The sequence below is a fragment of the Panthera tigris genome, chromosome D2 (assembly GCF_018350195.1).
Source record: "Panthera tigris isolate Pti1 chromosome D2, P.tigris_Pti1_mat1.1, whole genome shotgun sequence".
In the NCBI taxonomy this organism is placed as follows: Eukaryota; Metazoa; Chordata; class Mammalia; order Carnivora; family Felidae; genus Panthera; species Panthera tigris.
In genome coordinates, this window is record NC_056670.1 from 49,412,277 (window position 1) to 49,439,850 (window position 27,574).

The window sequence follows — 27,574 nt, forward strand, 5'->3', positions numbered from 1 at the left end:
ATCCAAAGTCAGATGCTTAACGGACCGAGCTACCCAGGTGCCCCAAACATTTTTTCCTAAAGAAAAAAAAATTTATCTGTATTTTCTTTTCTTTTTTTGTGTTTATTTATTTTTGAGAGAGAAATAGTACAAGCAGGGGAGGGGCAGAGAGAGAGGGAGACAGAGGATCCAAAGCAGGTTCCATGCTGTCAGCACAGAGCCCCATGTGGGGCTTGAACCCACGAGCCACGAGATCATGACCTGAGCCGATGTTGGATGCTTAACTGAGTCACCCAGGCGCCCCTCTCTGTATTTTCTAAATTCAGTTTCCCTCAGTAATAATTCTCTGAAATCTAATAAATTATGTTTTGTTGCAAACTTTCAGAAAACCATGTATTTATAAGGTTTCAGTCTACTATTATTTACCTGAGGTTCAATGAGATAATAACCTTTTCAGAAAGGCTTTTCTAAATTTGTTGTGATCTCTGGGTTTCTCAGTTTGGATTCTCCAGTGACAGTAAGTTTCATTTATGGATTAGGTTTCTAAACATCAAGGTGATGTTTCTACTCTTGTGTGAGTTCACTAACACACAGTGTGTGCTGACTCCTCAACAGAAGGCTTTCTACGTCCTACCCCATAGAGAGGAGAGAACACGAAGAATTGCCGTGGGGGCCTTTATGTGTCAGACCTACAAGTGAATTACCTCATTATGCTCACATCCCATTGGCTAGCTCTCATGCATACTGTCCCACCTGGATGCAACAGCAGCTGAGAGATAAAGACTTGCTCTGTGTCCAGTTTGGTAAAAGCATTGCCAGCTATCTATTGTGTGTGAGTTCTATGAAGGCTGACTTCTGGTAGGACTTCCCACATTCATTACAACCACAGGGAGGGAGGGATATGGATATATCCATATGGATATACTGTCGGGCCAACAGTTCTGAGTTACAGCAAGATGGTTTCACACATCCATCTTTACAGTGTTTCTCTTCTATGTGTATTCTCTGATGTGTGGTGAGATTTGGTTTGTGGCTGAAGGTCTTCCCACATTCATACATTTATATAGGGTTTCTCCCCTGAGTGAATTCTCTTACGTTTAATGAGGGTCGAACTATCATAGAAAGATTTTCCACATTCGTTGCATTCAAAGGGCTTCTCTCCCATGTGTGTTCACTGATGTACATTGAGGGATGCCTTCTGGCAAAATGTTCTCCCACATTCTTTACATTCATAGGGTTTCTCCCCTGTGTGAATCCTCTGATGTTGAATAAGTTGGGACTTCTGGCAAAATGCCTTCCCACATTTGTTACATTCAAAGGGTTTCTCCCCAGTATGAATCCTCTGATGTTTACTGAGGGTTGACTTCTCAGAAAAGGTTTTCCTACATTCTACATATTCATAAGGTTTCTCCCCTGTGTGAGTTCTCTGATGTTTAAGAAGAACTGACTTCCCACAGAAGGTCTTCCTACATTCATTGCATTCATGTATTCTCTCCCCTGTATGAAGTCTTTGATGTTTACTGAGGGTTGACTTCATATAATACATTTTCCCACGTTCACTACATTCATAAGACTTCTCCCCTGAGTGTATTCTCTCCTGTACATTGAGTTTTGACTTTATACTGAAGGATTTGTCACACTCATTACATTTACAAGGTTTTTCTCCTATGTGAGATCTCTGATGCACAGTCAGGTCTGACTTTTGGGAGAAAGATTTTCCACATTCACTACATTTTAAGGCTTCTCCCCTGTGTGTGTTCTCTGATGTTGACGGAGGGCTGAGTTCTGGTAGAAAGTTTTCCCGCATTTAACACATTCATAGGTCTCTCTCTTGTATGAATTCTTTGATGTACAGTGAGGGCTGGCTTATGGTAAAAGGGTTTCCCACATTCATTACATTCATAGGGTTTTTCTCCTGTGTGTGTTTTCAGATGTACGATGAGGTTTGACTTACGGAGGAAGGTTTTCCCACACACATCACACTCGTGGTATTTCTCACCCATGTGAATTCTATGACATTTCTTCCAAAGGACTGACTTATCACAGGTTTCTCCAATTTCTCCAAGCACTCCTTAAATTTATAGGGATTCTTCCTTGAGTAAATTATCTGGCCTAACATGCGGTTTGACTCACCCCTGAAAGTTTTCTCACATTCATTATAATCACGGAATTTCTCCCCTGTGTGAGTTCCTTTATGTGTAATGAAGAGATCATTACTGTGGAAGGCTTTAATGCATTCACTATATTCAAACAGTTGCTCTGCAGTGTGAATCTTTTGTTGCCAAATAAAATCCTCATTATGATAGAAGATGCTCTCATTTTTATTAAATTCATTGAACTTCTTTCTAGTTATGAGTTTCCTCATGATTAATATCCGGAAGCAATTTCTCACGCCCACTGGCATCATCGGATTTCTTTCCTGAATAGTTTCTATTACTGGTGGGTAACTCTGACATATTTTTTAAACCAATTCCACCTAGATTATATTTACTAGACATTTTCCTGGAAGGAACAGATTAAATGTTTTCCTTAATACATTTTCTCTCTGTGTAATCACTTTTTTGTTATTGATAAATGCATCTTGCCATAAATGTCTGTCTTGGTTTTCTTTGCTTTCTACCATGTCATCAACTAGAAATAAGAAAAACATACCTTATGCATCTGAAACTAGTTCTTAAAATTGGGCCAACACACAAATATCTTTCATATACCCAACTCTTTGCTTTCAGACCCAGTCTTTTGGCATAAAAGCAATACCAAATAAATATTTTCCATTCCCCGTAATTTGCTGAGGAGCAGGGAAAGAGGTGACAATAACCCAATCAGTCAAACCTATTGTGGTGGAAGAAGGGAAAGTAAGACTGGCAATGAATGCACACACATTTATTTGGTCCTTCACAAAAGTACATTTCAAAATGGATAGAAGGGGTAAAATAAACATAAAGAATAGAAAATAAAGGATTCAGCAAGAGTGGATGGATTACAACGAGCAGAATTCACAGTAATATATGCTCAGTAAAAAAATTATATAGTAAATGTGACATGGAAAATAGGTAGACAAGAGTGTTGTTTGAAGAAGTTACCAGAGGAAACAAAGTGCTCAGAGGAGATGAATCAGAGTCTAGGTGCTAACTTTGTTAATCCTGCCTTCAAGAAGACAGCCAGAATTCCATCACTCTGCACACTCTATTACCTTGAACCTAGTTTATGGCACTGTCGTTTTTCCTAACTGGTCTCCTTGCTTCTACTCTCTTCTCTCATGGCGATCAGCTTCCTACATCTCTCTCCTGCTAATATAAATTCTGTGAGATCAAGGGACTTATTTCGCCACTGCTCTATCCCTTTCATTTAAAACATGACTGGCATGGAGCAAGTGTTCAGTTAATATTGGTTAAACTAATCTATTAATTCCTGACAACAAAAGAAGTCCTTGAAAATGAAGGGAATATGGGAAGGTGAGAATGCTAGAGTAAGGAGACTCACCAACATAAAATATCTTTTAAGACACAGGAATGGATTTTAAGGTACAAGTAGAAGGGAGTAAACTCTTCAAAAGGCAAAAAAAAAAAAAAAAAAAAGAGAACATCAATGTGTGAGAGTACATCTGTGGTGAATTTAGGTATCTGAGGCATGCGGGTTAAACATCCTTAGTCACTTCTAAACAGAGTCTCTTGAAAGAGAGTCTTGAAAACGCTCCGAAGATGCCTATACCTGAAACAACAACCTGGAATCTAATTTCCCTGGATTGCTCACGTAGGTAACACTGGCTTGCAAACTCCTCCTCTAATATCCATGATGCTCCTTGCTCTAACTTGAAGATCTCCTCTGGTTTGGTAATTGAATGTCCTGATAATGGAAAACAATATGGGACACAGGAAAAGCTGCCTGGCTTTAGGAATGCAGAAGAAAAACCAGAGTCCAGCTGTAGGTTCTACACACTGAAGGGACCCATTGGAATCTTTCAATGGGGTGGTGAAAACACAACAATATTCCTGGCGTCCAAACCTAAATATCATTAAACTCTGCAAAAGACCCATATGCTTTGGTCACAACAGGAGGACATGCGTGATGCTGTTGCTCAGAAAAGCTTTGCTTACCCAGTGAGATGAAGAAGCCATCGTTCTCCAACATCACATCCCTGTACAAGGTCCTCTGATCAGGGTCAAGTTGACCCCACTCCTCCTGGGTAAAGTTCACAGTCACATCCTCAAATGAAATCGATCCCTGTAACACACATATCTGATTAATCAGAAGTGTTCAAAACTGTATGACAGAGGAGGAACTAATTCTTCACCATGTTCACTACTGAGTTTACTCAAAAAAGTTTATATAGGAGATTTACCATATTGCCTGTTTTGTTTTATATGTGGTGACAGAAACAGAAATATAAGAAGAAGAAATACGTACTCATATACATGAAAGTGTCCTCGTTTCTGGAGACACTAAAATACATAAAACACTGTTTCTTCTACTCTCAGGAAGCTTACAATCTAGTATGGATGCAGACAGGATTAAATAATACCATAAGATCAGGAGAGAACTGAATTTGGGGCTTTAATGATATAAAATGCCCTAATGTGGTAATTTGGCATGGTTCATTTAGACAAGAGTTCTCCAGAGTATTTGGTGACTCACTCTTTTAGGGAGGAAAACTTTTAAGCATCAAACTGCCACAAATTTGTGGCAATATATAGGTATGTCTGAATGTTTATGGGCTACTCTACAGGGAGTCCATTCTTTGCATGGTCCTGACATGCACGAATTTCAGTTACCACAATTTATTTAGTTGAGTAACAACAGTCCCCAACAACATGATCAGATTTCAGTTACTATGGTAACTGTGAGTAATCACATCAAATATAAACTTCGCTGCTGGCTCTTCAATTCACAAATCACTACATAAATAACAGACACACATCATGAACAATGATCAATCACATCATTTCTTTCAAAGTCTGCCAGTGACTGACCACTGCACATCTGTTATTCAGTTCACACACAGGCAGCAAGACACACAAAAACACCTGTTGCCTCCTTGTCTCCTAGCAATATGGCATTTTCCAAAAATGGTTAAATGGTTTGCAAAAGGGAATTGGCCAACAGCGATGAAAGAGCAGCAAAGAAATGAGAAGTGATTACAGAAGTGAAATTCAAATTAAATATAGAGTTTTAGAAGAAATACCTGACTGTGGGAATTTGAACAATGTTTCCATTTGAGACATTCTAGATCTACAACCAAAGATCTTACTGAAGGAGTACTCAGTACTAAATATTACGGTATTTCTTTCATTTTTATATACATTTATAACCAACAGAAAGATTTTTAATGTTTTCACAAATATTTTTGAAGACTGCAGAACAGCTACCATTTTCCCCACTGATTAAGCCTGCTTTGCATGGTTTCAGTGTATATGCCCATTTTTCTAGCCCCACACTACAGTGCAAAGTGAGGACTGTCTATGTGCTACACATAGATATCCGCATACGTTCAGTATATAGTACATATAGCCACCAAATTCACCTAAGCTCAAAGTGGGCTGTGTGCTGATTGACTGGCTGAAGAATTAACTGAAGGATTATCAGAACACTCTGGGCATTTGCCACTCTGTATAATCACAGCTGGGGGCTGAAGGATAAAACATTAAAAACAAAAATGTTTTAGGTAAATGCTTCAGGGACTCTGGCAATGACCAAATCAGCCAGAAAGAAAATGGGTACTGGTTTTGTTTTAAGGCAGGTCTTTGATGCGATAGGTCATGATGGTCTAACTCCATGGTATGAACCATCTGTACTTCAGAAATCAATAGTCCCTTAAAGTTGCCTATATACTCCCTGCTGATAAACTGAAAGGAAATTCACCAGGTTATATCTTTCCAACAATTTCCTTTACAGATCCCTGAAGTCAGTTCTTTCATTGATGAGAGAAAATAAAGGAATAGCATTCTACATTTCTGAATAAACTCACAATAACCAATAGCTACCTACATGAATCAAACCAAATCTTCACACATAAACATAAATGGACAATGAAGGTTTCACTAGAAATTTAAGAACCAGTAACACAAAAGACATGCACCAGATGAAGTGAAAAAGAAACTATGAAGAAAACAAAACTATGTAATTATTATGATTCCAAGAAAAGGAAACGACTGTTTTTAAAGACACTGGAGATTAATAGTATTTAAAAGAACATCACTTCACCTTACACCCATTAGCAAACAAAAGTATTGATGAGGCTGTGGAAAAACTGGAACGCTTGTGCATGTTGGTGGGAATATAAAATGGTATATAGCTAATACAGAAAAGAGTACGGTGTGTCCTCAAAAGCTTAACAATATAATTTGCTAATTCTCCCATAACAAAAGTGCCTACCACACACTGGATGGCTTGAGCAAAGAAATTTATTTTCTCATTGTGCTGGAGGCTGGAAGCCCAACATCAGGATGTTAGCTCACTGACCTCCTCTTGTCTCTAGACATTTTAATCCAACTACCTTTGAGATTAGAGAGAATAACCAGGTAGTTTAGTCATATCTAACAAACGATTTTTAAAACTCTATCATATTAAAAACTAATTCAGATCATTTCTATAACACATGAGATGTGAGAGGAAAGGACAGCAAAATATGTAAAAGGTCAGGTCACATCTAGAAAACGGAAATTCTTGATGTTGATGGAAAAAATACAAATACAAACCTATGTTAAATGTTTCCAAGAGAACCAGTGGAAAAAAACAGAACCCTGAATTTCCAAACCACTAGAAGGCAGATATAGAATCGACAGAGAAAAATTAAAGAAAGGAAAGAGGGTGGGATAAATAAAAATACAAATAAAAAAGGAAGGACTAAAACTAAACATCATCAGTGACCATAAAAAATGTGAATGAGGGAAAATTCCCAATATAAAAGGAAATCTCAGGTCATGCACAAAAATAATCCAGCCAAGTACTGTTGACTAGTCACATGATCATAAAATAAGTATGTCTATATTTATACACGTATTTATTTATATACATACCACACACATATCGATACGTATGTGTATATTTATACAAAGTACATGCATACAATATAGAAAATAGATCAGCACCTCACTCATACCTTTCCTTTTTTTTTTTTTTTAATTTTTTTTTTTTAACGTTTTATTTATTTTTGAGACAGAGAGAGACAGAGAATGAACGGGGGAGGGGCAGAGAGAGAGGGAGACACAGAATCGGAAGCAGGCTCCAGGCTCTGAGCCATCAGCCCAGAGCCCGACGCGGGGCTCAAACCCGCGGACCGCGAGATCGTGACCTGAGCCAAAGTCGGACGCTTAACCGACTGAGCCACCCAGGTGCCCCACCTTTCCTTTTTTTTAATGTTTATTTATTTTGAGAGAGCACACGTGCGTGAGTGGGGGAGGGGCAGAGAGAAAGGGAGACACTCCCAAGCAGGCTCTGCACTGTCAGCACAGAGCCTGACGCAGAGCTTGATCTCACGAACCATGAGATGATGACCCGATCCAAAATCAAGAGTCAGCGCTCATCAAACTGAGCCACCCAGGCGTCCTGTTACTCATACCTTTCTTACAGGACTTGTGACGGTTAGTCTGACGTGTCAATTTGGTAGGCTATATAGTACCCAGTTATTTAATAAAACACTTACTATGGTGGCTCAGGCAATTGAGCATCCGGCTCTTGATTTCGGCTTGAGTCGTGATCTCACAGTTTCATGAGTTTGAGCTCCATGTTGGGCTCTGTGCTGATGGCACAGAGCCTGCTTGGGATTCTCTCTCTCTCTCCTTCTCTCTCTGCCCCTCTCCTACTTGCACTGCCTCTGTCTCTCTCAAAATAAATAAATAGACTTAAAAAAAAAAACATAACACTTACCTAGGTGTTACTATGAAGGTATTTTGTAGATGTGGTTAATATCTCAATCAACTGACTTTAAGTAAAGAAGATTACCCTCAATTGGGTGGGCTTCATCCAAATAGTTAAAGCCCTTTATGAACAAAAACTAAAGTTTTCCCAAAAAGAAGGAATTCTGCCTCAAGACTGCGGGATTAACTCCTGAGTTTCCAGCCTGCTGGTTTTCCTTCAAATTTTAGACTCACCAGCCCCCACAACCACATGAGCCAATTCCATAAAATGAATGTAACATGTGTATTTATATGTGCATATGTATTATATGATACAAGTACAGGCACATCCTACTGGTTCTGTTTCTCTGGAGAACACTGATTGATACAGGCTTACAAAATACTTTTCTTCATCTTAGTTTTTTCTCCATTCTATCTCCTACCTCTCTCCCCAAAGCCACCAGAAGCTGAAAGAGATGGGGAATGGAATCTCTTCTAAAAGTTTAAGCAGGAGCATACCCCTGACAACACCTTGATGTCAGAATTCTAGCCTCCAGAACTGTGAAAGGATAAATTTCTGTTGTTTTAAGCTACCAAATTTGTGGTAACTTGTTATAGCATCCACAGGAAACCAATATTCCAACTCTCTGCAAAAACCCGACAGAAAACCAAGTTTGCTTTGCTCAGTGAGAATATATATCACCAGAGATAGCTCTCACTTAAAACAGGCACAAAATTCAGCTTTTGAATTTCAAATTGAGTGGTTGTTCATCCTTTGATATAGTTAAAAAAACCATGGAGTATGATTCTCAGTCAAAAATAATAAGATAAGAATTATAATGGAACAAAGATAATCATGTGAGGCTAAGCTCTGCTAAAAGGCAACAGGAAGAGGGGCAATTCTGTGAAGCAGACAAAAGTAATCATCAATTTCAATCAGCTAAATTATGCTTTGACCTGCTGTTCTCTGTGCCCATTAAAGAACAACCAGAAGTGAAGATTATGGGCAGCATTCATTTCAGGCTTGTTGACTGAGGTTGTCAACTACCTTAATTTCATGAAGACAAAGAATTTATTTATTTATTTATTTTCAGATTTCAGGCCAGGAAATCTTTGTGTTCCATGAAGAATTACTCTTGTTTATTTTTGTGGTCAAAGAAAGCATTTCCCTTTTGGACAGAGTATCATATTTGCACATAGTTCTTATAAAAAGTACTATTATATAATACAATGTGTAATATATATGTTAACATAAAACAATTATAATTATCTCCGCAAAACTAACATCCTGACCTTTCCTTGCTTCGGATCTGTTAATTCCATGTATTCCTTGATAGTTTTTATCATTTTTATCTTTTATTGTTTTATGCAGTGGAAAACAATGTGAAAAATGAAAAAAAAAAAAAGCTCACCCGGGATTTGTTCTTTTTCTGTTCCTTTTGGGAAAGTATAGAGAAGGTTGAATGTATAGCTATAGGAGAAGAAAACAGAAGAAGGTCATGTGAGATTTGGCTGCTATAGACTTTTGAAATTCAGCTCCTAAAACCCTATGCCCACCAGGTGGTTAAATACCACCCTGTAGAAAAAAGTTCTTTGGCCCCTGAGAAGAGTCAGCAAGAACCATGTGCAGGTAGAATTCATATGTGTGACTCTGACAGGAACTGTAGAGCTTGGTTGAGCAATTTTTCACTGGGTTTACTTCCAAATGATTTATTAATTTCAGTTTTCATTTAGAACGAATCCAGAACTAACTTAATAATTATTATATCAGAAGGCAAATCGTTATTTTTCATCAACGTTTTAGGAAAAATACTCAAGATATTTGTTTACTTATATTCCTACTGAGTTGCTTACCCTTAGAGAAATCACTCTGCAGAAAAGGAAGGCGTTGCTTTACAGACAGGTCTACTTTAAAAACTGTTTCTAACTAAGTTGTAACAGACTTGGTGGGTGACTTACCTCATGGACAGTTTTCTGGTCCCGGTACTGACACTAACAAATTGGGTGACTCTGGGCAGATTACTTACACACTCAGAGTCAAGGTTTCCAGCTTTGAAATTAAGCACACAGGGGGCCCTACTCTGTGACTCTGTAAAGGCAGGGTAGGAGCAGTAGCATACCTCGAGAAGGCACATAAAATGAGGGACATACAAGAACATCTCAAAATCTAGAAAACGTGAGTGGAGGTTGGAGGCAGGGCATGTTTATTAAAGGCTGGTGATAGAATTCCTTCAGTTGTGCCTGGTGATCTCTCCCTGCAGACCATGCGGACAGGAAACCTCTAATGAATTAATATTTCCCATGCAGGCTGCCCCTCACCCACCACTCTCAGTGCTCCACTCACCTATCTTTTCTGAAACTTGGTCCCGACCTCTCATCATCATGGTGAGGCCCTCTGGATGTGGTGATAGCGAAACAATGCTCCTTCTGAGCAAAATAAAGAACGGCTACTTCAGACTACGCAAACCTAGGACCTGCTCCTTTCTAGCAGTTTCCTGCCTCTGCTCTAAAGACTGTGGTAAGAAGTCTGAAGTCAGAGGAGTGATCTTCAAGGTAGGATTCCTCTTCCTGGGGCTTCTTCCTTCTTACTTAACAAAAGCTGCTTTTTTCCAAGGGAGCTGGAACCTAGGCTTAAAGGACAAAATCATTTTATTTAGAAGTTTCATGCAGGGATCCAAATCTCACAGAACTTATCTGCCTAAACTCTAAGGCCACTGAGGATGCTGAAGGTTGGACAATGCAAACGGCCAACAACAGTTAATGCCACCTGACCCAAGGGTTCCTAGATGTCAAGAAATCCCAAAATACATGATCATAAGGTGAGATTCAGCTCATACACTTTAGGATTGTTTCCTTGGGAGCTGAGAAAAGTGCTGTGAGAAGTACGATGCCGGTTTTAGAGAGGGTTGTCTACGTGGGCTGTGAGTTCTTGAGTATTTCACTGGAGCCCTCTGAGCCTCAGTTTCCTTGTTTGCCAAAACAGAAAACAGTTACATAAAGGCTGTTTGCAGCATTAAATAAAGTTTAGCCAATTAAAAAAACACACAGTATCTCCCAAATAACTTAACAGCTAATATTAACTAAGCTCTGTTCCGTCTGTTAAAAACTATACGTACTTTCAAAACGTAGGTAAAAAACAGAATCCTCAGGACAACCCCACGTGGCACATAATACTCTTGTTTCCCCGAGCAGGCGACCACATAGCTCAGTCATCTCGCCTGCAGTAACTGATTTAACAGCCGCTCCACCAGGATCCAAAGCTCACGCCCCCTTCCCGCAACTGCGCAGACACGGCGGCCCCACGCTGGACACCGCCCCCTCTGCAGACAGAAGCGCCCACCCTGGCAGTCCGTCCCAGAGGCCGCCCCCGCCCCCGCCCGCCTTTGGCTGACCCACGTGCCGGGGGTCTCGCCGCCGGGCTACTCCTCCCCGCCCCGCGCCGCCGCCCCGCTGGTCTTTGCCCACCCAGCCTGGGCGCACCCGCCGCTCGCGCAGCGCCAGCGCCCCGAGCGCTGCAGGATTTCCTCAGCCGGGAGTGGAAACGCTAGGAAGACACCTGAAGACCGAAATACACATGCGCACAATGAGCCTCAAGCGAGTCTTTCCCCGCACCTGCGCTGTGCGAGGCAAGGAAACCTAGGACTACGTTTCCCATAAACCCTGGCCCCACGCCCCGTGTGAAGAGTTTTCCTTGAAGAGCAGAGGTCGCTCTCAGGGGCTGGGTGGGCCCGATTCTTTCTGGGCCGCGGGACGCTGCAAAATCATGCAGGGTGATGCGACGTGGTTAAAGAAATCTTGTTTAAGAGAATAAACTGTAAAGGACACGTTGGGGACCACTAGGGAACCGTGAGCTATGTGGTTAAAATATAAACAGGTTAATTTTGTCCATTGTAACAAGTAGAATAGTATTTCCTTGCCTTCAAATTCATGTCCATCAGGAGCCTCAGAATGTGACTTTATTTTTTAATATGATCATCGCAGATGTCATTAATTAAATTAAAATGAGATCGTGCCAGATTAGGGCGGACCCTAATCCAATGTCTGGTGTCCTTATAAGAAAATAGAGGAAATATAGGCCTTGTGCACAGGGAGACAGATTGGAGGGAGGTGCCTGTAAGCCAGTGGGTGTCAAAAGATTGCCAGAAAACATCAGAAGCTAGGAAAGAAGCATGGTACAGATTCCCTCTTAGAACCTCTATTAGGAAACAACCCTGCTGACACCTTAATTTTGAAGCTGGCATCCACCTTTTTAGTTCAGATGAAGTAATGAACACTAGGGGTCATATTGTCCCTAGGCACAGCTGGACCAGCCAGCCTGGGGCTCAGTGGGTTAAGTAGGGGACTTCAGCTTAGGTCATGATCTCACAGTGCTTGTTCTGGCAGTGCGGAGCCTGCTTGGGATTCTCTCTCTCTCCCTGCCCCTCCACTGCTCTGCTCTCTCTCTAAAAATAAATAAACTAACAAAAAACAAAAAACTCCACTGGCTTTTCTTTTTCTTTCTTTCTTTTTTTTTTTTTTAATGGAGAAGTCTATCCTCAAATGCATACGGAATTGCAAGGGGCTCCAATACAGTCTTGAAACAAAAGAACAAAGTTGGAGACACACTTCCTGATTTCAAAATTTACTACAAAGTTACAGTAATCAAAGCAGTGTGCTACTAGCATAAGAACAGACACATAGACCAATGAAATAGAAATAAACTCATGCTTCTATAGACTACTGATTTTCTACACAGGTGCCAAGGCTGTTCAATGAATGAGGAAAGCTCAGTGTTTCCAACAAATGGTGTTGAGACAACTCGATTTCCACATGCAAAAGAATGAAGCTGGCCCCCTCCCTCACAATATTTAATAAAATTAACTCCAAATGAATAAATGACCTAAATATGAAATAAAACCGTAACACTTTTAGAAGAAAACAAGAGTTGAATCCTTGTGGCTTTGGATATGGCAATGCATTCTTAGATATGACACCAAAAGTACAACCAGTCAAAGGAAAACATTAATCGATGCCATCAAACTCAAAAACTTTTCTGCATCAATGACACTATGAATAAAATTGAAAAGACAGCCCACAATTTAACGTTCCCAAGCACTCGGCTTACATAACCCAAAACAGATCAAGAATGAATGAGCTGGTATTAGCTGGTGCCATGGAAAAATAATCTCTCACCCAATCTCTCACCCAATTTTTATCCCTAAGCCAGTTCTGAGACAATTTTTGGTGGAAGGAAAGAAGGATTGTCTTGGGGGTTCCCAATGCCACAGCAATATATATATGATAGCTAGTCCCTTAATCTTTTCCTCAAAGAAATCTCCATCCATTTACCAGAGCAACAGTATACTGGCAAAAGAGGAATATCTAGATCTTTGAAATGTTTATATTCATAGTCTGAGCTGATACAAGGAGACCCAAATGCCATCATTGAGCTTGTTAGGTTGTGACCATACAGAGTCCTCATCCAAGTCCCTCTTAAAATCCAAAGCATATACAGAAATGCTTGCGTGAATAACTGAAATCAATACACTCAGCAGCTGATAGAACTCTCACACTGCCTTGCTGACTTATGGAGTAAGAGCCATTACTGAAGGAAAGGTATGTCAAGTGGTACCCATTACAACTATTTTCCTTTGCCTGGCTAAATCAGCAAATCAAAGTCAACATGGATCCCAGAATGTTAATAATCATAGCAGATGTGGTATCTTACTTGAAAAAATTAAGTGTCTCGAGCTTAATATGCAGCTATTACATTGCAAAAGCACTCTTTCCAATTCCCCTAAAGAAGGAGACTTGAAGCCAATTCATCTTATTCTGGGATGGGTAGCTGTACCTGTTCAATCTTGCCCTAATCATGTTTACTCTCCTGTTCTCTGTTACACCAGAGACAGTCTTCAGTCAGATCCACAAAACATCATCCTGGCCCACTATACTGATGATAAGTTAATGAAACCTGATGAGTAGGAAGTGGTAAGTACTCTGCTTAACCTGATAAGACAGATATTCAGTATAGAAGATAAAGATCATACATCAGAGGTTTGGGTGTCTGGGACAAGGGTGAATATTCCCCTCAATTCAAGTTCTTACACAACTTGCAACTCCCACCAAGAGAGAAAGTACTAGGAAGTTCCACTTACACCTTGGAAAAGCACCTACAAGACTCTGCTCCGTCCCATTTGTTGGGTGGCTTGTAAGGATGCCTATTTTGACTCAGGCACAGGGCAACAAAAGGTTTCAGCAGGTTCCATCTGTTGTTCTTAATCCAATGGTGTGAGTATTCTCAATGGTAAAACATGACACTATGTAGAGCTTCTGGCAAGTCAAGATAAGCAATCGCAGTGCAGACCTCTAGGATTCTGGAGCAAAGCCATGCCCCTTGCAGCAAAGAACCTCTCATTATTTTAAAAGCAGCTCTTGGGGTGCCTGGGTGGCTCAGTTGGCTAAGCATCCAACTTCGGTTCAGGTCATGATCTCACGGGAGGTGGGTTCAAGCCCCATGTCAGGCTCTGTGCTGACAGCTCAGAGTCTGGAGCCTGCTTCAGATTCTGTGTCTTCCTCTCTCTCTCTGCCCCTCCCCTGCTCACGCTCTGTGTCTCTCTGTCCCTCAAAAATAAGTAAACGTTTAAAAAGTTAACAATAAATAAATAATAAATAAACTAAAAGCACCTCTTACATGCTATTGGATCCTAGTAAAAACTGAGCAGCTAACTATGGCAATCTATAATTAGAGCTTCTCATCATGTGGAGACATTGTCAGACCCACCAAGTCACAAAACAGGTGGGGACATAACAGCATTTATTGTGCAAAAGAAATGTTGCATTGGGAATTGGGCCTGAGTAGACACAGACAAGTCAAGTAATTTGTTACATAAACAGGTGACTCATAGCAGTTTCCTGGGTTGTACAAATCTCTCTACTTCAGTTCACATCTAACACTATATGAGACTGTTCTCTGTGACCAACTATCAGAGGAAAAACCCCAGGCCTGTTTCCTTCATGTTGGTGTCTTTTCTGGCCACTCCAATTCCACTCAGAAGTATTTCCGAAAGGCAGTGGTGAGAAGGGTACCATCCTAGTAAGTAGCATTTTAAATTGTACACTTGTTCATCACCTTTGTGGCAGGAAAAGTGATCAGAGGTAGGGATATATTCATACTCTTGAAGACTAGCAAATGGTTTGACCAGTTGGAGCAAGACTGGAAGACTGGAGCCAAGGAGGTCTGGGAAAAAAGTACATGGCCGGATATATGGTGTTGGGCACAAAGTGTACAGATCTTTGAGACTTTGTCAATGTCAATAAGAGAGCAGCTACCATGGAAGAGCAATGAGCATTAGGGTAGATGGAATCATTCACCCAAGGTATGTCGCCCTCAGCCCCCTTAGTCCAAAAATGGAGTAATTGTAGCTGGGATGGAGACTATTCATGGGCCTGGAATTATGAGTTGTATCTATGTATTATTTGTGTTTATATTTACCATTTACTACTAAACAGCTGACCTTTCAGAAGTGGAAACCAATGCAGAGCACTCAGTACAGTACTATTTCTTTTTTTTTTTTTAATTTTTTTTAAACGTTTTTATTTATTTTTGAGACAGAGAGAGACAGAGCATGAACGGGGGAGGGTCACAGAGAGAGGGAGACACAGAATCTGAAACAGGCTCCAGGCTCTGAGCTGTCAGCACAGAGCCCGACGCGGGGCTCGAACTCATGGACTGTGAGATCATGACCTGAGCCGAAGTCGGACACTCAACCGACCAAGCCACCCAGGCGCCCCAGTACAGTACCATTTCTTGCAGAGATTCTTTTAGCAGATACTTTGGCAGGCAGATTTCACTGGAGTCCTTCCATCCTAAAAGGGCAATAATTTTTCCTATTTGAGATTTGAATATATTCTGATTATGGGTTTGTTTTTCATGCCCTGGACGCCTCTGTGTCTAATGTCATTCCCAAATCATGTGGGGAAGGGTGGATATCCAGGTTGACAAAGCAGGGAAATAACGTGGAATGACTTGTAGAGGAGGCAACCTAGTCCTAGTATTCGTTTCAAGGAATTCCAGGCAAAATTAGGAAGGGGGACTGGGGTGGCTCAGTTGGTTAAGTGTCCGGCTTCGGCTCAGGTCATGATCTCAAAGTCTATGAGTTCGAGCTGTGTGTTGGGCTCTGTACTGACAGCTCAGAGCCTGGAGCCTGCTTTGGATTCTGTGTCTCCCTCTCTCTCTGCCCCTTCCCTACTCATGCTCTCTCTCTCTCTCTCTTTCTCTTTCTCTTCCTCTCTCTCTCTCAAAATAAATAAGCATTAAAATTTTTTTTAATTAGGAAAACAAGAGGAAAATATACTATATGCAATATATAACTATATTGTAAAAAATAAAGCTACACAGAATTTTGGGGTTGTATAGTTTTGATGCTACACATATTTATTATACATAATAGCCATTCCATTGAAAAATAAAAGGGGTATTAAAGATCAGTTTAGCTGTTTTAAATAGTACTACTTTTTATTTTATAAACTTCGAGGTATAATATAGTTTACAGCTATTTCTCTCATAAAATTCATTTTGTAGTATTAACAATTGAACCCCCAGAATTGCTTATTTTATGTAAATTTTGATTTACCTGAACTGAATAAATGAAGAGACTAAAAGAGAGAATATTGTTATAATGATGATTCTCCCCAAATTTAACGAAAGATTAAATCCAATCTCTACTAAAACTTCTCTAGGCTTCTTGTGGAAATTGACAAGCTGACTCTAAATTTAAATGCAAATTCAAAGGATCTAGAATAGCCAAAACAATACTGAAAAAAGGAAAAATTTGGAGGACTTACACCATCTGATTTCAAATGTACTATAAAGCTACAATAATCAACCAAGTATGGTTCTGGCATAAGTACAGGCATACAGATCAATGGAATTTAATTGAGAGTTCACAAGTAAACTCTTATTGCACAGGATGCTGTGAGTCAATGGTCAACTGAATTTTGACACAGATGCCAAGGCCATTCTAGGGAAAATTAAGTTCTGTGCTAAGACAAATGAGATATCCATAACTACTGCTGGGACAATTGTATATTCACATACATAAAAATGAACTTAGACTCTAATAAAGCATGATCAACAAAAAGTAAAGCAAATGGACCAAAGACCTAAATATAAGAGCTTGAAGTATGAAATGTACAGAAGAAAATGTAGGAGAAAAAACTTTGTGACCTTTCCAAAGAATTCTTAGACAAGACACTGAAGGCACAATCCATATAAGAAAAAATTGATAAACTGGATTTTCGTTAAAGTTAAAAACTACTGTATTTCAAAAGACAGTATTAAGACAAAAGATAATCTACAAATTGAGAGAAAATATTTACAAATCATCTCTCTGATAAAAGTCTTCTAACCAGAATATATAGACTTAAAACTCAATAAGGCAAACAACTCTATTAAAAAAAATGTGCAAGACTTGAATAAGACATTTCACCAAAGAAATACAGAAATGGCTAACTAGCAAATGCAAAGTTACCAAATCCCATTAGTCATTGGGGAAATGCAAATTAAAACTACAAGATACTAGTTCAGACTTACTAGAATGATTATTAATTTTTTTTTAACGTTTATTTAGTTTTGAGACAGAGAGAGACAGAGCATGAACAGGGGAGGGGCAGAGAGAGAGGGAGACACAGAATCTGAAACAGGCTCCAGGCTCTGAGCTGTCAGCACAGAGCCCGACGTGGGGCTGGAACTCACGGACCGTGAGATCATGATCTGAGCCGAAGTCGGACGCCTAACCGACCAAGCCACCCAGGCGCCCCCTAGAATGATTATTAGAAAGACAGGTGATAATACCAAATGACGGTGAGGACGAGAGAAACTGGAACACCACATGAATGAACCTACAAAAACCAAGTTAGTTAAATAAAAGAAGTTAGACCTAAAGGACCACACATTTATTTTTTTTTTTATTTTTTTTTTTCTTTTTAAAAATAAAATCTTTTTTTTTTATTTTTTTATTTTTTAATATATGAAATTTACTGTCAAATTGGTTTCCATACAACACCCAGTGCTCATCCCAAAAGGTGCCCTCCTCAATACCCATCACCCACCCTGCCCTCCCTCCCACCCTGCCCTCCCTCCCACCCCCCATCAACCCTCAGTTTGTTCTCAGTTTTTAACAGTCTCTTTTTTTTTTTTTTTCTTTCCTTCCCCTCCCCCATGGGTTTCTGTTATGTTTCTCAGGATCCACATAAGAGTGAAACCATATGGTATCTGTCTTTCTCTGTATGGCTTATTTCACTTAGCATCACACTCTCCAGTTCCATCCATGTTGCTACAAAAGGCCATATTTCATTTTTTCTCATTGCCACGTAGTATTCCATTGTGTATATAAACCACAATTTCTTTATCCATTCATCAGTTGATGGACATTTAGGCTCTTTCCATAATTTGGCTATTGTTGAGAGTGCCGCTATAAACATTGGGGTACAGGTGCCCCTATGCATCAGTACTCCTGTATCCCTTGGATAAATTCCTAGCAGTGCTATTGCTGGGTCATAGGGTAGGTCTATTTTTAATTTTCTGAGGAACCTCCACACTGCTTTCCAGAGCGGCTGCACCAATTTGCATTCCCACCAACAGTGCAAGAGGGTTCCTGTTTCTCCACATCCTCTCCAGCATCTATAGTCTCCTGATTTCTTCATTTTGGCCACCCTGACTGGCGTGAGGTGGTATCTGAGTGTGGTTTTGATTTGTATTTCCCTGATAAGGAGCGACGTTGAGCATCTTTTCATGTGCCTGTTGGCCATCCGGATGTCTTCTTTAGAGAAGTGTCTATTCATGTTTTCTGCCCATTTCTTCACTGGGTTATTTGTTTTTCGGGTGTGGAGTTTGATGAGCTCTTTATAGATTTTGGATACTAGCCCTTTGTCCGATGTGTCATTTGCAAATATCTTTTCCCATTCCGTTGGCTGCCTTTTAGTTTTGTTGGTTGTTTCCTTTGCTGTGCAGAAGCTTTTTATCTTCATAAGGTCCCAGTAATTCACTTTTGCTTTTAATTCCCTTGCCTTTGGGGATGTGCCGAGTAAGAGATTGCTACGGCTGAGGTCAGAGAGGTCTTTTCCTGCTTTCTCCTCTAAGGTTTTGATGGTTTCCTGTCTCACATTCAGGTCCTTTATCCATTTTGAGTTTATTTTTGTGAATGGTGTGAGAAAGTGGTCTAGTTTCAGCCTTCTGCATGTTGCTGTCCAGTTCTCCCAGCACCATTTGTTAAAGAGACTGTCTTTTTTCCATTGGATGTTCTTTCCTGCTTTGTCAAAGATGAGTTGGCCATACGTTTGTGGGTCTAGTTCTGGGGTTTCTATTCTATTCCATTGGTCTATGTGTCTGTTTTTATGCCAATACCATGCTGTCTTGATGATGACAGCTTTGTAGTAGAGGCTAAATTCTGGGATTGTGATGCCTCCTGCTTTGGAAGGACCACACATTTATATGCAACATCTTGTTCCAGAAAACAGTTATGTATAAAGACAGAAAGCATATCAGTGTTGGCTGATGGCAGAGTAAAGGCAGAGTATTGATTCAACAGAATATTTCTGGGTGATAAAAATGTCCTAAGATTGGACTGTAATGAGACATGCACAACTCTAAAAATATACCAAAACCACGAAATTGTACAGATGGTAGGTGAATGTTATGGTATGTAAATTATACCTCAATGAAGCTGTTTTTTAAAAGCCAATGGAAATGCCTCCTAGGAACAAATTCCTCTCTACAGATTAATTTTTCAGATTCTGTAAGCTTACTTTTAGGTGGAGAGAGCAACCATTTCCGGGAGGACCCAAAGGTAAAGTATCTACCAAATACTGGTGTCAGCTAAAATGGTGTTTTACGGTAATCCAAACAGACAAGCCACTTTAAGAAGAGTGTGTTTGGCTATCACCTTCTCAGTACCTGAGGACAATAAAGAGCTCTTTCTCTCTCAGGTAAGATGTAAATATAATTGCAGAACACCAGACAACTTATTAAGTTATTCATTTCTTACACTAGGGCATCAAAAGTGGAAAATCCTAAAACTATACAAAGCTGCTGGCAATTAGCACCTCTGTGTTTCTTTACTGTAGGCAGTGTCCTCCAACAAAATCTGAAAATGATCTTTTGAGTAATGTCAAATCTACATATCCCTTTTGGAGTCTTATTAGGCACTCAGCATGGGACAGCTCAAACCAGGACTCTACAACACCCACTGAATTGGGTTAGGAGCCTATAGGAACAGACTATCATCAGCCTGTATTCATCTCTTTACAGGTGGACGCTGACAAATTTTATGCAGATGGTAAAAAAAAGTTATATATTTCCCAGTGAACAAATATTTGCTCTAGACTAGAACAAAAAGAAATTCCTCAGATTAATTTACTAAGAATTCCTTAAATTATAGGACCCTCTCAGCACTTAAATTATGGAAGCAGGAAGTAAATGAATGAACTAGAAGCCTTATCTTTTCTTTCTATTGTGCTTAAAGCTACCTTGACCAATACCCCCAGTATTTACTGGGTTGGAAATTTGTAGCAAGATGCTGCTTATCACTTATCATGGGGTTTTCGTGTTTTATATATAGCTTTCTGGCTAGTGAACTTCCTTTTTTCTTTCAAGCTGGCTCCAAATTTGCTCCTGTGCTAAATTACCTGTAAATATTCTAGATAGGAACCGTTGGAAATACCAACTAGTTAATAGAAATGACAGAAAATGAAAATGCTCAAACTAAGCAAAGGTTGCCACTGCAACCTTGCAAGATTCACTTTAAAATATTTTAAGTGATCATTATCATTTTGGTGGTAATGATCTCACAACTACAACTACCATGAGGAATTGATACTATATTTTTTTCATTGTACCAAAAAGATAAATGGTAAAAATGATCAAGATATTTTACCTTGTCAAGACACACATTTTAAAGGACTAAATGCTAATTCAACAGCACTGGCTTCCTCACCTGTCAATCCTATAAAACCCTGCACATTTCCACCCAAAACTGGAATATTCACACTTGTACAATCTTCCTCATCAGGACTGTAAGTTCCACTTTTCCTTTTTTTTTTTTTAAGTTTATTTATTTATTTTGAGAGTGAGAGAGAGCACAAGCAGGGAAGGGGCAGAGAGAGAGGGAGAGAGAGAATTCCAAGCCGGTTCCACACTGTCAGTACAGAGCCCAACAAACCGTGAGATCATGACCTAAACCAAAGTCAAGAATGAGTCGGTCACTCAACTGACTGAGCCACCCAGGTGCCCCTAAGTTCTACATTTTATTAACTGTTATCCGGTACTAGTTCATACAGCTTCTTACGACCAAAAAAAAAAAGGATGTTTTAATTAATTCTGGGGGGTTGGGGAGAGCTCTGTCTTCAGAGAGCTCTTGAAAATGTACAGTATAAATATATTGTAACTATAACAAAGACTCAGATTCTCATCTTGGGCCTGAAAGCTGGGCTATGTATTCCTCTTGTATTTTGTTGTTTCTTTCTGTAGTATGTCAGTAGTCATTTATTCTGTGAAATGAGAATGCACTGATAAAAGATTTTGAGTAAATGTCTAGGAGGTTTAACACAATTATCAGTTTCAGGGATATGCAATCCCTGTCTTTTCTGTGTGGTGCATTTTTGTTTTTCATATACTAATTAAAGAGGTGGAGATCAGTCTCTGTCTTTTCTGTTGAACTTGAAATAGCCACCATACTAATGGAAGTGAGACAGATATCCTTCCCATTTTGATTATATTCATTAATTTCAGTAGACATTTCTTCAAGCTTAATATTGAAAAGTGACTTTCCACATACATCACATCCATCAATCACCTTTCTTACCCAGTTTCTATTACCAATCGTTAACTCTGAAATATGTTTCAAACTTTTCTCCTGTGAGTCACATTTATAGTGGACTATTCTTGAACCTATAGGATTCATACCCATGTTAACTGCTTTCCCACATGAAGTATTTTTCTCATTAATCAGTGTTTGTTTGTTTGTTTGTTTGTTTTGATTAATATAAGTTGCCTGGATCGATGGTCTTGGATGTTCTGGCCTCTCCAGACTTTTTCTGGAATAGAGGAAAATTAATCACATCTGATGAATTATATTGGTTATGACTTGGCTCTCTAATTGTACTTAAATGTGGTTGAGTTTTGGCTTCAAGACCAGTCTCCCAGAAGAAAAGGCAAATTCCTCATAACTGGTGATGTTCCACCCATTGATCAATCAATCTATGGAAAAGAACCTTTTGCAGCATCAAAAAAGGAGATAAGACATAAAATACAAGTACCTTCAGTATTGTCCAAATGTGACCTTTAACATTGAGTAAGAAATATGTAGACCCAGTGGTGATCCTTGCATCAAGGCCAAATTAATAGATTTATTTTGAATGCTGATTTCGTTATTTTAGTTCATCAGTGCTGATTAATACTGAATCTACGCTAATCATGAATTCCTATTTCTTCCCTTTACAATATTCTAACTTACTGGGGTTTTTTCAAAGTATTGCTTTATAATAATCTTCTTAACTCGAGCTAATATCTTAGTTCACACATCTGTAATTTCTATTAATTTTAGGAGGGAAGAAAAAAGGTTTTTTCCTCAACTGGCTCCTCTACCAACTAATTAGATAATCACTGAATATATAGTTCTGGTACACATAAACATGAGGAAGAGGGGAAAAAAGGCACTTATCTAGAAAAATTATAAGTAAGTTGAGAGAAAGAAACTCAACACACATAAGTCTTGGCAGAACACCTATGTGCAAGTGGAAAACAAGGAGGGAGAAAACAATAACATCTGATGCTAATAAACACTAACCATATTTAATACTAAATCACACTTAATTTGTTTAATCCTCAGAACCCTTTCAGATAGGTTCTCTTACTGTCCCCATTTTACAGATGAGGAAACTAAGGCATATAAAGATTAAGTAGCTTGTCTAAAGCCATACATCTAGAGTGGTAAGGAACAGTTTCTTGAAAACAGGATTTGAGCATAAAATTAAAGGTTTAAAGTTTCTAAGGAGGCAAAACGCCGTTCAATAAAAGATCTAGATATGTTTCAGGATATTTAAAAATACAGATTAAATGGAATTTAGGATAAGTTTTGGGAAAATAGAGAAAAATAAAATTTGGACAGGCAACATAAGGCTATCATGATAGTCCTTATTTTAAAAAAAGTTGTAGGGGCACCTGGGTGGCTCAGTCAGTTAAGTGTTCGACCTCAGCTGAGGTCATGATCTCATAGTTCATGAGTTCAAGCCCCACGTTGGGCTCTGTGCTGACAGCTCAGAGCCTGGAAACTGTTTCAGATTCTGTGTCTCCCTCTCTCTACTCCTCCCCTCCTTGCACTCTGTCTCTCTCTCTCAAAAATAAATAAACATAAAACAAAGTTGTAGATTTCAGAACTATATAGTAAGTACCAGATTTATCTTCTCAGGTTAGCATCAAGATAAAGGTCACAATTTTGGTAATCAAATCTGACAAGCACAAATAAGAATTCACCTATGTGACAATATGGTTCTGGTCGAAGTTCATGATAACTGAGCACGCTGGGGGAACTGAAAGCGTAATAATAACAAGATACTGAGATAAAATGTATGAGAGGATGGGAGAGATGAAAATTGCAGGATGACTCAATCCATGCAAACGGGAGAACAACAGAGCCCAGTGACTAAAAGGAGAATTTGGAAAGTGAATAGACATTGTAAAATGGAAAGTTAATGACTTCAGTTTCTGACATTCAGAGGATGAAGCAAGTGTGACTTCTTGATGGAAGTGACCTTCCAACAGGCCAAATGCTGCTCTGTGAGGCAGAAGTAAAGTATACTAGAGACGACAGGCAGCACAGAACAGTTTTAACGAGCATGGTCTCTAGTACTAGGTAACTTGGGTATGAAATCAAGGAGCACCACTTATTTACTGGAGGACGTTGGGCATGGAATTTAATCTCCTGGGACTTCAGCTCATTTATCCACAGAAATAATAATAGTATATGTCCCAGGGGACGGTTGTGAGAAGTAGATGAATTAATACATGTGAACTGCTGAGAACGGTGCCTTGCGCATCACAGGCTGTAACACAAGTGTTGACTACAATGATTGTAATTTTGCCACCAATTTTGGAGCCATGAACATAAAGACAGGTGACGCCTTAAAAATCGATTAATAGATTTGAAACATCTAGGAAGAGTAGGAGGTATGAAACAAAGCCTTTTAAAAAATCCTAGATTGGGGTGCCTGGGTGGCTCAGTCGGTTAAGCGTCCGACTTCGGTTCAGGTCATGATTTCATAGTTCGTGAGTTCAAGCCCCGCATCGGGCTCTGTGCTGACAGCTCAGAGCCTGGAGCCTGCTTCACATTCTCTGTCTCCCTCTCTCTCTGCCCCTTCCCTGCTCATGCTCTGTCTCTCTCTGCCTCAAAAATAAATAAACATTAAAAAAAATTAAAATAAATAAATAAATAAATTAATTAATTAAAAATCCTAGATTGAGTGGAATGATTGCATAAATCAAGATTTATTGATTTAATTAATATTTCCTGTATGCCAGCAGTGTGATGAGCCCTGGTGCTGGGTGGTAAACTAGACAAACTTCAGAAGGATAAATAGTTAAGGAAGGTGGTGTGACCAAATTAGTTCTACTTACCGAAAACAAGTTTAGGTGTATTCTAGAGAGAATATTGAGCACCACCAAATAAAGCACAAAGGTACACAGGCAATTATCATTCTGGGCCAAAAACCCAATGGCTATGAAATCTTAGCAGCAGGGACAAAAGAGAAAATGGATAGTGAGTCAGAACACAGAAAAACATGAGGCACTTCACCATGAAAGGATAGAAGGAAGGAGTAGAGTTACATGATGGAGCACAGATGTTTGTAAATCACTAGACATTTAGCTATTCCTAAAGAAACTGGGGTGCCTGGGTGGCTCAGTTGGTTAAGCGTCCAACTTCAGCTCAAGTCGTGATCTCACAGTTTGTGGGTTCGAGCCCTGCACCAGGTTCTGTGCTGACAGCTCAGAGCCTGGAGCCTGCTTTGGATTCTGTGTCTCCTTCTCTCTCTGCCCCTCCCCTGCTCATACCCTCTCTGTCTCTCTCAAAAATAAATAAACATTTAAAAAAACTTGGGGCGCCTGGGTGGCTCAGTCAGTTGAGCATCCAACTTCAGCTCAGGTCATGATCTGAAAAACTTAAAAAAACTTAAAAAAAGAGACTATATCCAACATTGATGAAAATCAAAAGGAGTATATAAAAATGGGAAGAAATTGGGCAACTGAAGAATAATGAAGAAATAAATATTGAAGATACAGTAACTAGAAATTAGATTTGGGTAATGTCAGAGTGCGAAGTGTCTCTATAAACATCAAGTAGAAAATGAGCACATTCAAAGAGGAAGGTGATATTACAAAATGTTAATTTAAACATCTTGGGAGTGGTGGTCAGACATCCTTCAATATTTGTGAAGGTATGAAGTCTCTAAAATAAGATTTCCAAAAATGTTTCAGAGATCTCACAGTAGTCTGAATAATGTCCCCAAAGTTCATATCCACCCAGAACCTCAGAATGTGATATATGGAACTAGGGTCTTGGTAGATATAATTAGTTAGGATGAGGTCATGTTAGATGGGGGTGGGCCCTAAATTAGGGGAGGACACAAAGAGGGAAGGCTAGATGATAACAGAAACAGGGATTAGAGTCAGCTGTAAGTCAAGGAATGCCAAGGATTGCTAGCAACCACCAGAAGTTAGGAAGAGGTAGGAAGAATTTTCCCCTAGAGGCTTTGGAGAAAGTATGGCCCTGCTGACATCCTGATTTTGTACTTCTAGCCTCCAGAAGTGAGAGAATACATTTCTGTTGTCTTAAGTAACCCAGTTTGTGGTATTCCATTACTACGGCCCTAGGAAAATATTACAGGTGCCAAGTAACCAACTGTCCACTTTAAGATCTGATTTCCAGTAGCTTCCATCTCTTGGGTACACAATAACTCACCTGGAAGACTCTGGCTTGAGAACATCACCTCTATTATCCATGGTTCTTCTCCTCGCTCCAACTGGGAGATCACATCTGGTTTGATTGTAAGACACCCTGTCAATGAGAAATGACACAAGACTCACGTCTACACACCTTGTGCTTCATGATGCCTAAGGACTGTCATGCATGATGACATTGCTTATTTCAACCCCAGCAGAACAGTACCTCTCACTAGAGGTGAAGACACTGACATCCTTCCTGAAGGCCTAAAGCAATTAAGTTTTTTTTTTTAACCAAACCCTTAGCAATAAAAACAATTCAACTCATGTCAACTATACTCAAATTATATATATATAGATATATATAATAAAACAATAAAAATTAAAGGGGTTGCCTGGGTGGCTCGGTCGGTTGAGTATCCAACTCTTGATTTAGGCTCAGGTCATGATCCCAGGGTCATGGGATCGAGCTCTGCATCAGGTTACCTGCTAAGCATGGAGCCTGCTTAGGATTCTCTCTCCTTCTCTCTCTGTCTCTGTCTCTGTCTCTCTCCTTCTGCCCCCTCCCTCGTGCACACACACACTCTCTCTCTTTCTCTCTCTCAAAAAAAAGTAAAAATAACAATAAAAACAATTCAAGCCTTTAGAGGTATGACATGTTTCATCAACTCAGAATGGAAATTCATGCTCTAGGAAGTTACTTGGGAAACTCTACTTACCCACTGAAACCAGTTTGCTGTAGTTCTCCAGCATCACATCCCTGTACAGGATCTTCTGAGCTGAGTCCAGCCACTGCCACTCCACCTGGGTGAAACTGACTGACACATCCTTGAATGATACTAATCCCTGTAAAAACAGTACATTCTGTTTAATCTGAATTAACAACTGAGGAATGTGCAAAATGTTTGCTGCATGCATTGATAGAGCTTATAAAAAAATTCCATTTGATGCATATAATGCACCTGTTTTCATTTTTAGGGGAGAAATAAATACTGTATTAGAAATATCTTGTCACTATGCTAATTGCTAGGGGGCGGGGAAGGCCTATTGAGCTTTCTATACCTGTATATGGAAACACTCTTGTTGCTGTGAAAAATCAAGATGTGTTTGTTCCTGTTCTCAATAACATTCTGGTAGATATGCAAACACCTTTACAATAAGGTACTACAGGAGCTAGGTTAGAAATGTTCACAAGGTATATAGCATAGACAGAAAGAGGGAAAAGTTAGTTCCATTCATGTTACTAGGTCGGTGCTATGAGGCTGAAAATCTTTGCACGAATATGCATTAGCCTCCACGTGGTAAAATGCACGAAGTATTTTAAAAGTTAAGTATAGGGGAAAGCAAATAGCATAGTGTGTTAGATGAACAGGATGAGCAGATGTGGTAAGAAAAAGATACTCAACAGGTATTCAGGGGCCATATATGGAATAATTTTGGACAAGTTCCTATATATCAACGGTTTCCAAATACCCTTTGATCATCACTCCATCATTTCAAATGATACTATTTGTACTTATGTATATAAGTACATATAATGACAATCCAAGCATTATTTCTTAATTATTTTCTTAATTTTAGATAAAAATAAAATGCAAATTGTAACACATTTTTCAGAGACCCTGGTAGGATAGCTTTGCACACTTCCTGAGATGTCTACCTTCCTTTCTGGAGACCCCCATTCCAGAAAACATGAAACCAGTGAAGAGATGTGAATAAGCCCTGGATGATCCAGATAAATCTGGATTTCAGATTTAACATTCTAGAAAAGGTGGTTCTCTTAGAAAAT

The 27,574-nt window shown here is 39.4% G+C and overlaps 2 protein-coding genes across 2 annotated transcripts in view; both read right to left on the reverse strand.

Moving 5' to 3' along the window:
• The window catches only part of BMS1 (BMS1 ribosome biogenesis factor), a 93,950-nt gene extending 68,075 nt beyond the window's left edge, over positions 1-25,875 (reverse strand). The window contains exons 1-4 of the mRNA XM_042960222.1: positions 25,805-25,875; positions 10,159-10,444; positions 9,227-9,285; positions 4,077-4,203 (exon numbers count right to left, since the gene is read on the reverse strand). The gene's annotated coding sequence lies outside the window, so the exon portion shown is untranslated. The remainder of the gene's footprint in view (positions 1-4,076; positions 4,204-9,226; positions 9,286-10,158; positions 10,445-25,804) is intronic.
• LOC107179446 (zinc finger protein 566-like) lies at positions 1,151-26,703 on the reverse strand. The gene is made up of 8 exons (XM_042960063.1): positions 26,505-26,703; positions 25,805-25,900; positions 11,080-11,326; positions 9,669-9,684; positions 4,077-4,203; positions 3,691-3,825; positions 1,979-2,169; positions 1,151-1,678 (listed from the first exon to the last, which is right to left on the reverse strand). The coding sequence occupies exons 1-8, from the start codon at positions 26,701-26,703 to the stop codon at positions 1,151-1,153; spliced, it is 1,539 nt and encodes a 512-aa protein (XP_042815997.1).
• Positions 26,704-27,574: the final 871 nt, after the last annotated feature.

Coding starts and splice junctions, on each gene's coding strand:
- LOC107179446 (XM_042960063.1), bottom strand. CDS start 26,703: ATGCATGCAGCAAACATTTTGCACATTCCTCAGTTGTTAATTCAGATT. Junction 11,327..25,804: donor CTCAAGCCAGAGTCTTCCAG/GTGAGTTATTGT, acceptor GAAATCCTGCAG/CGCTCGGGGCGCTGGCGCTG. Junction 1,679..1,978: donor ATGTCATAGAATTCACATGG/GTGAGAAATACC, acceptor TTCTCCCAAAAG/TCAGACCTGACTGTGCATCA.